Raw genomic sequence first — 14,394 nt, 5'->3', positions numbered from 1 at the left:
CATTTTATGGGCATATTCTAAGCTTTTAGCCTCCTAGGTTTAGATGTCAGAATCATAGACTAGGCTACAGTAGCAACCGCTAACAGGCTAGGCTTATTGCTATGGGACATATGCTAAAGTCCTAATATATGCAGTAAAAATGGGGTTGAACATTACATGCAGTTGAATATTACTCAAGTATTTTGCATTTTTGGAGTCATATTTCCTCTGTCAGATCAGCGTCGAAACCCTAGAACATGTGTTTTAGGCCTGGAAATATAATTTACTGGGGTGTTTTTGGAGAGCTTGGAACAGATTAGGCATTTTAAATGTAAAATGCGGTTCAAGATACGAAAAACTCATGATACGAAGGCCGCCTCGGAACAGATTAATTTCGTATCTTGAGGTACCACTGTAATTATTAACTGGTGACTAAGACCGGTAAGCAATCATAAAAACAGAAGTTCTGCCTAAAGAGATGGTATAACATTTGATAATTACTCTAAGGTCATTTTTTACTGGAGACTTGTGAATAGCTTATGGCTGGTAACTATAGCTGGCTCACTTAAGGTAGATTCTTGGATGAGCCGTGTGCTTACAAGATGTTTGTTTAGCAGCCACTGATTGGCTGGTACCGGGAGGTAGGCAGCTACCAGCCAATCAGCGCCCACCAAACAAATGTCTCGTTGGCATAGGGCTCACCCAAGAATCTACCTTAAGTGAACCAGCTATAGTAATAAAGCAGTGTTTGTGCCTAAAGGAATGATGTAACATCAAGAATTTCTTTTAAGTCAAATATTAACCAATGACTTGCACGTAACTTCAGTCGGTAGGTAAAACATATATGTAGAGTTTTGTCCTAAAGTGATGGTGTAACATTCGATAATTACTTTAAGGCAGTTATTTACCTGTAGCTTGGGAATAGCCGATACCCAGTGAACAATGCAGGAGTGCATAGAATTTGGCCTAATTGAATGGTTCTACATTCAAGAATTACTTTTATGGCAATTATTAGTCATAAATGTAAAAGTTTTTACCTAAAAAACATGGCATAGCATCCAAGAATTATTTTTTAAGACAAAACTATTCCTGGGGACTGCAAGTAGCCAGCGATGATAATCTGAATTGAAACAGCAATAAGTAAATAAAGAAGAGACTCACCTGTTCGAAGGCTATGAAATACATGAACTATGGTTGTGTAACACTACCGAAATCTGGTTATTAATTAACATTACCTTAATATAATTTATCTAGCCCCAAATCCCCAAAAACCACACCAAAATTGACCACATTGGCAACTGTGTTACCTCCTAGTCTGTCCGCCAGTTGGCAACACTGCCATTGACAGTTACAAAACCTTCCCTTGAAATTCAGTTGTTAACGAGTGCCCGTATGGTTTGCATCACGGCCGCTCTTTATAAATTTCCGAAACCTTTTGTGCCTTTAAAATTCTCATTAATCTTTAATGTGGCTTTATGTTATTTACCATTTATTAAATCCACGAAATTAGTAAATTAACTTTTATTTCTCTTGTGGTATAGTATATTTTATTTTGACGAACTTTTGCGCGACCCGGGATCACGTGACCTGTCCAACAGTCCAATGGATAGCCAAGATGACTCATCTCTTCCTTCTGCTAGCAACATCAGGAATTGCCTGGCTTGTACGACAAGGATGAGTAGCAGGGAGTATGAACCCAATGACTTTTGTAGCTCTTGTCGTGGACAGGTTTGTTACTTGACTTCTCGTTGTGACTGTAAGTCTTGGTCTGACGAAGACATGACGGCATGTATTAAACATCAAAGAATCTTGCACCATAAAAGATTGATTAAGGAGATAAAGAAATCAGTAACTAGACCTGTATCTAATGATTCCCTTGACTTGTGCACCCATGATTCTGGTTCTTCGGTTTTGGTATCGTGTGATACCGATTCCGAATTAATGATGTTTTGCCACCTGTACAACCAGTAATTAATGAAGTGGTTTCTGATTTTGATTCAAAGTTTTTGGCAAAGGAAACTAGTTGGAAGAAGAAATTTGAAACATTACAGCATAGTTTAGATAGAGATATTTCAGCCAAGTTTAACAAGCTGTCAGAAAATTTTGAAGCAGCTTTTACTAGGATGTCTAACAATCTTTTAGATTCATTTTCAGCTCCTTGCCAGGTACCTGTCGACAGCATCATGGGTAACGGTGGGACAGATACCCCAGCTTGTGAACCTTGTCATGGCGAAGGCCTAGGGGTATCCAGTCCGGGCAGGTGCCTGACGATTCTTTACCAATGTGTCCCGTTGGTCCCGTAACAGTGCCAAAGGGGGCTTATTTAGGAGAAGGCAGGAGGGGTATTGGTGTTAGACCTAAGACAGCTAGTCATCAGGACGTTACTTCGGGGGAAGTTTCACAGTTAGGATCTGACGATAACGATGATGATGACGTGGATTCGTGTGATATTGATGTTTCGTTGAATGGCAGTCATGATGTTGAGTTCAAGAAACTTTCTGATTTAGATTTCAGTTTTCTTCCTCAAGTGAGGCCTAAAGAGCAGAAGCAGCCTCTGCCTCGCTGTATTACAGAAGGGATTTTTCTTGATGGTCCTTCCCGCTCGTGGGAATTTTTATGTTTTCCCTTTGCTCAGAGGTTCACAAGAGTGAGGGCAGACATCGCTGCTAAACTTTCGAAGGTGATTGGGGAAGGGAAGAGGAAGCTCTCTTCTCTTCTGCGACACCGGAGAGGACTTTATCAGGTGGTGGATGATACATACTTCATTCTCTCAAACCCCCAAACCAAATCCTGATTTTGTCCGACTTTCGGGTCAACTTTTGCTTACCAAGGCTTCGGTCTCGGTCTCACTTGAAGACTTTATTGCCATGGAGTCTGTTATGAGCTCCTTGCAAGAGGCTCAATCCTTCAATATGTGGGTCCTTGGAGGTCTTTTAATGTATGTCAATGACTCCAGGTTTGTTCCTCCTGATGATCCTCTTTTAGAGAAATTTTGCTTGTCTATTTCAATCGCTTCTGTACATCAGAACGAGCTTGCCGCTTCTATGCAGGCCTTTCTCATTTCTCAAAGGCGTAACCTGTATTTTTTGCAGTTACCCTCTTCTGTTTCGGAGATTTAGAGAAACCGTTTATTGTCCTCTTCTACTTTCCGTGATTCTCTTTTTGATATGTCTGTGCTTTCTGAGGTTTTGAAGGAATATCAAGGTGATGCCTCTTCCCAAGCTCACTGGGCCTTATCAAGAGCTTTTTCCTTGGGTTTTCCTCTTGTTTCTTCAAGGAGTAAGCATAAGTTTAGTGCCAGACTTGCACCTTCTGCTCCAGCCCAACAACAACCTTCCTCTGGCTCGTTTCTCCCGAGTACATCTCGGGTTTCTGGTGCATCGGCTTCCTCCTCTGGTGCTCACCCTTTGAAACGTGGGAGAGGTTCTTGGTGTGGATCTAAGGGCAGAGAAAGAGCTAAACCTCCAGGAGGTCCCTCTTATTCTTCCTTGTTTGTGTGCAAGAATTTTCAGAAGTAAGAGTCATTAACTCACCCAGAGACTGCAGTAGGAGCTTGTCTCTCTTGCCATTGGTCAGCTTGGCAGGAGAGAGCAGTGAATGCTTGGGTAATGGAGGTCCTGAAGGTAGGTTAAAAGATCCCTTTTGTTTCGAGACCTCCACTTTCCAATCGTCCTCTCAAGTTCAGCAGTTATTCCCCTCACTCAATCAGGGGTCAAGCCTTGGAGAAGGAGTTTTTGGCCCTCTTGGAGAAGGATGCCATAGAGCAAGCTCCTCCTTCTCCTGGGTTTTACTCACAGGTGTTTGTATTTCTAAAGTCCTCAGGTGCCTGGCGCCCATCATAGATCTTTCAGTCTTGAAGTTCATTCTGAAGTCCAAGTTCTGGAGGGAGATGGTTCAGACTGTTCTTTCATCCATCAGGAAGGGGGACTGGATGATTACTATTGATCTGCAGGATGCTTATCTGCAAATCCCCATCCATCCAAAGAGCAGACCTTGCCTTCAGTTTTTCATGGACTTGGGAGTTTTCCAGTTCAAGACCCTTTGTTTCGGCCTCACCACTGCTCCACAGGACTTTTCTTGGGTGATGGCTCCTGTTTCGGCTATTCTGCATCAGTTAACCCTTAAACGCCAAAGCGGTATTTTAAAAATTGTCTCCCGTATACCGACGGCGTTCGCGAGTGAACGCCGAAGCGGAATTTTTTTTTTTTTTTTAAATATCACAGCATGCTTAGTTTTCAAGATTAAGAGTTAATTTTTGGCTCCTTTTTTTGTCATTGCCTGAAGTTTAGTATGCAACCATCAGAAATGAAAAAAAATATCAGTATCATATACTATAAATATTGGGATATATGACAGCGCAAAAAAAAATTTCATATATAATTGTATACAAATCGCGCTGTGAGCAAAATGGTTAAAGCTAACGAGTTAATTTTTTTCGTTGTATTGTACATTAAATTGCAATAATTTTGGTATATAACACATTGTAAAATGATCAAGGCAACACAGAGAAAATATTATAAAAAAAATTTGCATAAATTCGTAACGTGCAGACATAAAAAAAAGATGTTTTAAAAAATTCACCGTAAATTGAAATATTGTGCTAGAGACTTCCCGTTTGTTGCAAAATGAAGGTAATTGATTGAATATTACTAGACTGTAAGTGTTGTAGCTTACAATTGCAGTTTTTGACCATTTCGGTCGAGTTAAAGTTGACCGAAGGACAAATTTTTTCTATTTATCGTTATTTATATGAAAATATTTCAAAACTGATAAAAGCTACAACCATGGGTTGTTTATTGTTGTATTCTACATAAAATTGTGCACATTTTCATATTTAAAACTTTATGTAACGGCTAATTTAAAATTGTGCAAACATTACGACAATCGGACAAAAAAATTTTATGATTTTTTCTGAAGAGTTACTGCCCGGACGTAAGGAAAAAGTTTATTTCATAAATTCACCATAAATAGAAATATTGTGCTAGAGACTTCCAATTTGTTGCAAAATAAAGGTAAATATTTGAATATTACTAGAATGTAACAGTTTTAACTTACAATTGCGTTTTTTTACCATTTCGGTCGAGTCAAAGTTGACCGAAGGTTGAAATTTTGCCACTTATTGTTATTTATATGAAAATATTTCAAAACTGATAAAAGCTACAACCATGGGTTGTTTATTGTTGTATTCTACATGAAATTGCACACATTTTCATATATAAAACTTTATGTAACGGCTAATTTAAAATGGTGCAAACATTACAACAATCGGACAAAAAATTTGATTTTTTTCAGACGAGTTACCACGCTGACGTAAAGGAGTATTTTTTTTTTCATAAATTCATCATAAATCTAAATATTGTGCTAGAGACTTCCAATTTGTTGCAAAATAAAGGTAAATGATTGAATATTACTGGAATGTAAGAGTTTTAGCTTACAATTGCGTTTTTTGACCATTTCGGTAGAGTCAAAGTTGACCGAAGGTTGAAATTTTGACACATCGTTATTTATATGAAAATATTTCAAAACTGATAAAAGCTACAACCATTGGTTGTTTTTTTGTTGTATTCTACATGAAATTGCGCACATTTCCGTATATAAAACTTTATGTAATGGCTAATTTAAAATGGTGCAAACATTACGACAATCGGACGAAACAATTTATGATTTTTTCTGAAGAGTTACTGCCCGGACGTAAGGAAAAAGTTTATTTCATAAATTCACCATAAATAGAAATATTGTGCTAGAGACTTCCAATTTGTTGCAAAATAAAGGTAAATATTTGAATATTACTAGAATGTAACAGTTTTAACTTACAATTGCGTTTTTTTACCATTTCGGTCGAGTCAAAGTTGACCGAAAGGTTGAAATTTTGCCACTTATTGTTATTTATATGAAAATATTTCAAAACTGATAAAAGCTACAACCATGGGTTGTTTATTGTTGTATTCTACATGAAATTGCACACATTTTCATATATAAAACTTTATGTAACGGCTAATTTAAAATGGTGCAAACATTACAACAATCGGACAAAAAATTTGATTTTTTTCAGACGAGTTACCACGCTGACGTAAAGGAGTATTTTTTTTTTCATAAATTCATCATAAATCTAAATATTGTGCTAGAGACTTCCAATTTGTTGCAAAATAAAGGTAAATGATTGAATATTACTGGAATGTAAGAGTTTTAGCTTACAATTGCGTTTTTTGACCATTTCGGTAGAGTCAAAGTTGACCGAAGGTTGAAATTTTGACACATCGTTATTTATATGAAAATATTTCAAAACTGATAAAAGCTACAACCATTGGTTGTTTTTTTGTTGTATTCTACATGAAATTGCGCACATTTCCGTATATAAAACTTTATGTAATGGCTAATTTAAAATGGTGCAAACATTACGACAATCGGACGAAACAATTTATGATTTTTTCTGAAGTTACAGCGCTGACGTAAGGAAAAAGATTTTTTCATAAATTCACCATAAATCGAAATATTGTGCTAGAGGCTTCCAATTTGTTGCAAAATGAAGGTAAATGATTGAATATTACTAGAATATAAGAGTTTTAGCTTACAATTGCGTTTTTTGACCATTGACCGAAGGTTGAAATTTTGGCACTTATCGTTATTTATATGAAAATATTTCAAAACTGATGAAAGCTACAATCATGAGTTGTTTTTTAGTTGTATTCTACATGAAATTGCACACATTTTCATATATAATACTCCATGTAACGGCTAATATGAATTGGTGCAAAAATTGTCAGTGACAAAATAATTTCTGAGATGTGTCGCTGATGCTTTTTAGTGCGAGGAGAAAGAAATTCGCGCTTGCATGCCTGGATAACAATTGTAAACAAAACAACGCCTTGATCCGTGAGCTCCCAGCATCCCCTAAGGCGCGTGATTCAAAAGTTTTTTTGCCTAGTAGGCCTATAACTATTTTTCCGCGAATTTTTAAAAAAACTTTTTTATATCGACATATATACGTCCAATCGGCACCCAACAGACAATTTATATAGACGTTTAATATGTCCAATCGGCGTTAAAGGGTTAAATGTAAGGATGCTTTGGTATCTGGATGATTGGCTAGTCCAGTCTGGTTGAGGGAAATAGTTCTGTCTCTTTGAGTCGAGTTGGGCTTTCATGTCAACCTCGACGAGTCCTATCTAATCCCTTGCCAGGTCATGACTTATCTGGGGATTGTTTTGAATTCCCAGATTTTGAGGGCTTCTCCCTCTCAGAAACAGATAGATAAGCTTCTAAGTCTGGCCGAAGAATTTCTGTCCTCCATAATGCAGCCAGTTTCTCTTTGGAGGACTCTCCTGGGCCATTTGTCATCCCTCATCCAACTGGTTCCCGGAGGTTGTCTCAGAATGAGGTCCCTTCAGTCAACACTTCACCAGCCTTGGGATTTTGTGTCTGGGGACATGATAGTTGCCTCCTCTCCACAATGTTGGAAGGATCTCTGTTGATGGATGCAAGTTCACCGCCTCAAGTCAGGGACGTCTCTTTTTTTTTTTTTTTTTTTTTTTCAGTTCTGCCGGACCTAATGTTTTGGTCAGACGCCTCAGATCAAGGTTGGGGCACGCACCTGGGCTCCAAAGCCTCTTCGGGCCTTTGGTCAGAGGAAGAGAGGATCATGTTAATAAATTGAAGGGAACTAAGGGCAGTGTACCTAGGCCTTCTTTCATTTCAGGATTAACTGTCAGAGTCGGTTGTAGCGATCTTCGTTGACAACACCACACCAGTCTTGTACTTCAGAAACCAAGGTAGTAAACAGTCAGACCTTCTCATTCAAGAAGCCTGATCAATTCTGTGTTAGGCGGAAGACAGGAGGATTACGTTGGTCCCTCATTTTATCCTGGGCCATCACAACGTCTTAGGAGATGCCTTGTTGAGAAAGAACGAAGTTCAAGGGTCGGAATGGACACTTTGCCAGGAAATCTTCGGCACTCTCAGAAAGAAGTGGCCTGTCACAGTTGATCTGTTTGCCACCCCACTGAATTTTTGGTGCCAGATCTATTTTGCCCCTTACCAGACTCCTCAGAGTACAGGGACAGACGCTATTTTGCAGGACTGGGAGGGCCTTCAAGCATATGCATTTCCTCTGTTCGCTCTGGTGAGGTCAGTCCTCAACAGAGTGAGGGCGACCAAGCATCTGGATCTCACCTTGATTGCTCCCTTCTGGCCACAGAAACTTTAGCTTTTTGTTATAAGTTTTCATGCTTTTATGTTTAAAATGTGTATGAAAAATGTATTATAGGGTATTTTCTTTTATTTTTGTACATAAATATGATAGTGGCAGTACACATGTCCATTAGAAGTCTTTGTAACAGCCCTTCATATGATGAAGACAATGGCTTGTTCAGTCACCCCCGAATAATAATATTTTAATTTATATCATTGAATCACATTTTTATAACATTATACAGTAGTGCCTCAGGATACAAAATTAATCTGTTCTGAAGCGGCCTTCGTAACCTGATTTTTTCGATCTTGAACTACGTTTTACATGTAAATTGCCTAATTTGTTCCAAGCCCAACAAAAACACCACTGTAAATTTTATAATAAAGCTAAATTGACCAATAAACAATGAAATACAACAATTTGGACCATTCAATACCTAACATAACCTTTATTGTAGTACATACCTGTAAATAAAGTGTATTAGTGTACATGGTACAAGAAATACGTTACGTACATAAGTAGTAAAATGTGGAACCTAACCTTACCTTCCGAGTGAGGCTATCTCCGAAAGTGGCGACAGAGGAGGAGGACAAATGGCAGAAAACATGAACACTCAACTTTATGAAACATTAAAAAATGGTAGAAAACATTAACACTAAACTTTACGAAACACATTAACAAATGGCAGAAAACTTTAACACTTCTTGATTATCTCCATCTTCGTTCTCCATAGAAAGCATCCTCTTCTTTCCGTGAACTTCAGCAACATTCTTAGGACCCATGGCTAATAATGAAAGTAATTAAGTTCACACACAACACGATAAAGTAACTTACAGTACAACGAAAGCGAATCACTAACACGAATTTACGTTAACAAACAAAATATATGTGAATGAACGAATTCCAGTGTTTACGATAACGCTGCCGCAAAAAATGGTCAAGGAACGCCTTTACATAGAAGCATGATGCTGACCAATAGGAGAGCAGGATCTTACGGCGGTGACTAGCATCAGGAACCAATGGGAGAGCGGGAGGATGGTGGTGAGTCTACTCAGTTGGTGGCATGCGAGTTTTAAAATTGTTCTCAGTGGTCCGGGCGAATCTCGAATTTACCCTTTCGCAACTTGAATTATTTTCGTATACAGAAGCAAAAAAAATCTTCGTCTTTGCTTTCGTAACTTGGATTTTTTGTAAGTGGGACTTTCATATGTCAAGGTTCCACGGTATTTACAATTGTTGCATAAATTTATTTTAAAAGATAAAACTCACGTATACATTCAATTTTGCAACACTGCAATTTGTTTTTCCATGGGATAGAAGCACAAAATATAACTCTGCAACTCGGTCGATTTTTTGCTTTGTTACGTGAGCAAAAAATTGAGGTACGACCGTACGAGCTTGAGATGCTGCTGCTATACAGGTGGCATAGTGACGAAAATTAAGATAAGCACAGAAGAAAAAGTAAATATGCATCTTTTCCATAAATCTTTTGAAAAGTTATACGTAGTCCTTAAGTGGCTAATGGGCCCTCCTTTCAAGCCTAGTAGCCCTGGCTATGGCTAAGCGCATAAGTGAGCTACATGCGATTGACAAGAAAATAGGCTTCTCCCAAGGTGATGTAGTCTGCTATTTCACCTTGGTCCGTATGGCTAAGAAGGAGGATCTGGCTAGCCATGCCTCACTCCTACCATTTCTAGAATTTAATGGATATACTGGGCCTGGACGAAGAGGAAAGCGTTCCTTGTCTAGTCAGAGCCCTGAGGTACTGTCTACATAGGACCAAGAAAATCAGAGGACCTTCTAGTAACTTTTGGTGTTCTGTCAAGAATCCTTCTCGCCTTCTTTCTAAGAATGCTCTTTTGTTCTTTGTTGGTGACCTGATCTCCGAAGCACATTCCTAGGTTCAGGATAACACTTTCCCTTGATCAGAGTTAAACTCATGAAAGCAGAGCAACAGCAACCTCTCGCCCTCAAACAATTTATCTCTCAGCCTTTCTTCAGTAAACTTTTGAGAGGTGCAAGTTGATCTTCATGTGTTGTTATTTGAAAGAAGTGGAAACAGTATTGGAAAACTGCAGTACCTTCAGCCTTTTGGCAGTGGCTGGCATGGTATTGGCGAAAGAAGTATTGGAGACACTGTCTATTTAAGCGCCCCGGTGGCATGGTTGGTATGGTGCTGGCACCCCAACTCGGTGGTCGCGGGTTCGATTCTCGGCCATTCCATTGAGGAGCGAGAGATGTGTATTTCTGGTGATAGAAGTTCACTCTCGACGTGGTTCGGAAGTCACGTAAAGCCGTTGGTCCCGTTGCTGAATAACCACTGGTTCCATGCAACGTAAAAACACCATACAAACAAGCAAACAAATGCTGTCTATTTAACGTCTCTTTGCCTTGTTGTAAGGATGTTGAGTATTTTGGGAGCCCTGGGGTTTATGTCGCACCCGGAGTGCCCACCAGTCATTGGATGGGTAGTGGTTATGTTTTTGTTGTGTCAGAATTAGTGACAGGTGTTGTCTGGTTTGTTGTTGCGGTACTGCGCTCAGGGCAAGGGCAAATTTTTTTCCTATATAAGGTCTTGTCAGTGATCAGGCATATCCTCTGTTGCAAGGCTCCCACTTATGTAGAGGCGACTCCGGGCACTGCCACACCACAACAAAGTTAAGATGAGCACAAACCAGAGGCAGTAATCACTTACTGTAGCCACCTTTTTCTAGTTCAGGTTTTTAACATACTTAATGTGTTGAATTAGAACAGTCCATTCATCCCTCCCCCCTTGCAATGTGGGATTCAGCCAAGTAATTACTTAGTAAGTTACTTGTATAGAAATGAGATTTTTATAATAAAATAAGATTTTACATAATACTTACCAAGTAATTAGTAAATCAGAGCCCTCCCTCTTCCCCTTTGATTTTTCATGGACTTTAAGGCAATATGACGTCATAGGGCTCCATTGCTTCCATGCTCCTGTTGCAGTGTATGGGGCCTGTCACCACTCTCCCCTCTTGGCAACAGCCGCATTACCGCGAGCATAATCGTTAGCTAAGTAATTACATTGGCCACCCAGTTTTACGTGTTTCACATTTGTGCGGTCCACTTTGTTGCAGATTTTTGTGGAACACATTACATATTCACTTTTCCATGGGAACTTTCACTAGTTTGCACTCATCTGTGGATTTTTTCAATGGACCATATCCAAAATTATCAATAATTTGTTTTTTTTGTAGAGCAACACTATTTATTCACTATTTACTGAATTTTTTCATAATAGTATTGTGTTTGTGGCTTAATGCTGATTTTTATGATAAAAATTATTTACAGAATACTTATATAATGTAGTTGTGTATCCATTAAGCTCATTCAGGGCACCTCAGCAGTGTGATCAGTATGGTGTTGGCATGCCACCTCGGTGGCCGCGAGTTCGATTCTTGGGCATTCCATTGCTGAGGGGTGAGAGATGTGTATTTCTGGTAGTAGAAGTTCACTCTCGATGTGGTTCGGAAGTCGCGTAAAGCCGTTGATCCTGTTGCTGAATAACCACCGGTTTCATGCAATATAAAAACACCACACAATGAAACAAACAAACAAACATTAAGCTCATTCCTGGTTGGGTCCCATATTGAGCATAATAGGGGTATAATTCTCTCTCTCTCTCTCTCTCTCTCTCTCTCTCTCTCTCTCAGGGTAATGCAAGATGTATTTGAAATGATATTGAAGTAAAATTTTGGATGATGGAGCATATTGTACATTATTTGAAATATTCACTAATTATTTTCATCTTATTTTTCAGTAAAAGCAGACTGAAAATAAAATGAAAATCATTAGCAAATATTTTAAATATTGTACAACATGCTTTATCATAAAAAGTTTCAGTAATGTAAGTTCAAGTACATCTTACATTATCCTTAGAGAGAGAGAGAGAGAGAGAGAGAGAGAGAGAGAGAGAGAGAGAGAGAATCAGGCACCTGTTATGCTCAGTCTGGTGCTCAACTTAGAATGAGTTTAATAGATACATGACAACTTCAAGTTCAATATGCTCTATCATCCAAAATATTTTATATTAATATCATAATGTCATTTCAAATACATCTTACATGACTCTTAGAGAGAGAGAGAGAGAGAGAGAGAGAGAGAGAGAGAGAGAGAGAGAGAGAGAGAGAGAGTTCACCGGTTATGCTCAGTCCGGGGCTAATCTGGAATGAGAGAAATTGGCTTATTTATGTAGTAAAGGGATGAGTTGTCAAACATTCTGTAAGACAGATTTATTTAATTTGTTTTAAACATTTTATAGCTGTTATGCTGTTTACATTAGTATTGATAATTTAAAATGAGTAAATCATTGTTATAAGCATTTTAGGGGGTGTATATATTTAAGATTAACAGTTGTAAAAGGTTACTAGTCTAAGATGTCTTAGGAGGATGTTTTTGGATGATAGTTTGGGCTTATTTTTGTTTTTGTTTGAAATATGAAATTATTTTAGTATGATAATTTAAGGTATATTTTTGTTTTGAATTACCAAATTAAGCAGTGAAATGTTAAAATAGACAGTTATAAGAATTTTAGTCTATGGGGTATTGGGTATTTGGCAGTTATAAGCATTTTTAGAGGGGAGTTTTGCATTTCTGCAGTTTTTGCACTTCCATGGCAGGTTCTGGAACCTATTACCGAGTAAAAGTGGGGGAGCACTGTACTTGGTAAGTATTTTATAAAGTCTAATTTTATTATAAAAATTTTATTTTATGATTAGCAATGTTTGTTGATCTCTTGTGGTGTAGTTGATGTTGAGATTTTGTTCATTGAAAACCATTTTCTACAGGATTATGTTGGATGCTTAAGCCCATTTGAACTTCAGGATTACATAAGAAATCTCCTTATTGCCCTTCGTAGGGTTCATAGCTTCAACATAATACACAGAGATGTGAAGCCAGCTAATTTTCTTTATAACAGAAAACATCACAGGTAAGTACATCGTTGTATTATATACAGTTGTATTGGTGTTGAAATTAAGAATAAGTGTTATGCATGCTGCAAAGTTTGCATTATTTGCCTCTCACTAAAGTTTAAGAAAGGTAATTCCAATGAAGTACAATGGACCCCCTGTATTCGCGTTCTCTGGATTCGCGGATTTCTATCGGGAACGTTTCCCTGTATTATTTGTGGAAAATTTGCACATTTACGGTTTTTATCAATTGCATCACAAAATGCACTTTTTGTGATAAAACTATTAAAAAAACCAAGTATAAAAATTTTTATTGGTTTTTTCTTGAGTTTTAACCAACAAAATAGGCTTTTTTCAGTGTTTTTAAGGGGTTCTAACTATTCACGGGTTCTAACTATTCACGGGGGCGTCTGGTATGCATCCCTCACGAATACGGGGGGACTTCTGTACTTATTATCGTGGAAGGAAAGTAAAGAGGTGGAATGGAACTTTTAGTCAAAATCTTAACTGCATTTAGGATTAGGAACTAATCTAACGAAAGACTTCGCCTTATACGTAATGCACGCTCAAAATTCCAGAGGGATAATTTTCAAAAACACAATATCCATTTCATCAGATCAGTGGTTCCCAACCTTTTCAACTTCACGGACCATTTAAGCGAATGCAAAAAATTCTGCGGACCAGTATATACATCCAGGCATACAATGTCATTTAATTAGTCCAAATAATCATAAAAAACAACCAAAGGCATAACAAATGCACATATCCGCAACATAGTTTATTTTTTTTTTAGCAATTCAAATTTCTATGCAAGAATGCCATATAATCATAATTTATTTATATTATATGTTTCACATTATAAAAAGTAAATTGATTAAAAAACAATTCCAAATTAAATGCATGCCATAGTGGTTAAAAAAAAAAAAAAAAAAAAAATACTACTGTACAGTAGAAATGGGAGTCATGGTGACAGATTCATGTATTCAATTGTATTGCAAGGAACTATCAATACACCAAAATATAATACAGTATTACCCCGAACTTACGCGATTCGAGTTGTGCGAATTCACAATAGGGCGAACATTTGCGAATCCTCTAGAAACATGCAAAACCCTGCAAAAGTGTTATGTTTAATTTATTATGTAAATTTTTAAGTTTTAAAGCATTTCTGTATAAAATCTTTATTAAAAATCTATTATTTTTATTTTTTGTACATGCTTAAATACGATGCAGAGGTAATTACAGCACCTACAGTTAGTGAATATGCATACTTTTATAAGATGCAATACC

At 37.7% G+C, this 14,394-nt stretch overlaps 1 protein-coding gene across 2 annotated transcripts in view; it reads left to right on the top strand.

The window, feature by feature from the left end:
* Window positions 1-14,394, top strand: part of LOC135204611 (cell division cycle 7-related protein kinase-like) — a 138,099-nt gene that overhangs the window by 17,415 nt on the left and 106,290 nt on the right. For both annotated transcript variants that reach the window (XM_064234789.1, XM_064234854.1), the window contains exon 5: window positions 12,982-13,124. In XM_064234789.1, the coding sequence (XP_064090859.1) occupies window positions 12,982-13,124 (143 nt within the window). The remainder of the gene's footprint in view (window positions 1-12,981; window positions 13,125-14,394) is intronic.

The sequence above is a fragment of the Macrobrachium nipponense genome, chromosome 11, assembly GCF_015104395.2.
Source record: "Macrobrachium nipponense isolate FS-2020 chromosome 11, ASM1510439v2, whole genome shotgun sequence".
Lineage (NCBI taxonomy): Eukaryota > Metazoa > Arthropoda > Malacostraca > Decapoda > Palaemonidae > Macrobrachium > Macrobrachium nipponense.
Note: the sequence above shows the minus strand (reverse complement) of the source record. Positions and strands in the feature narration are given on the sequence as shown.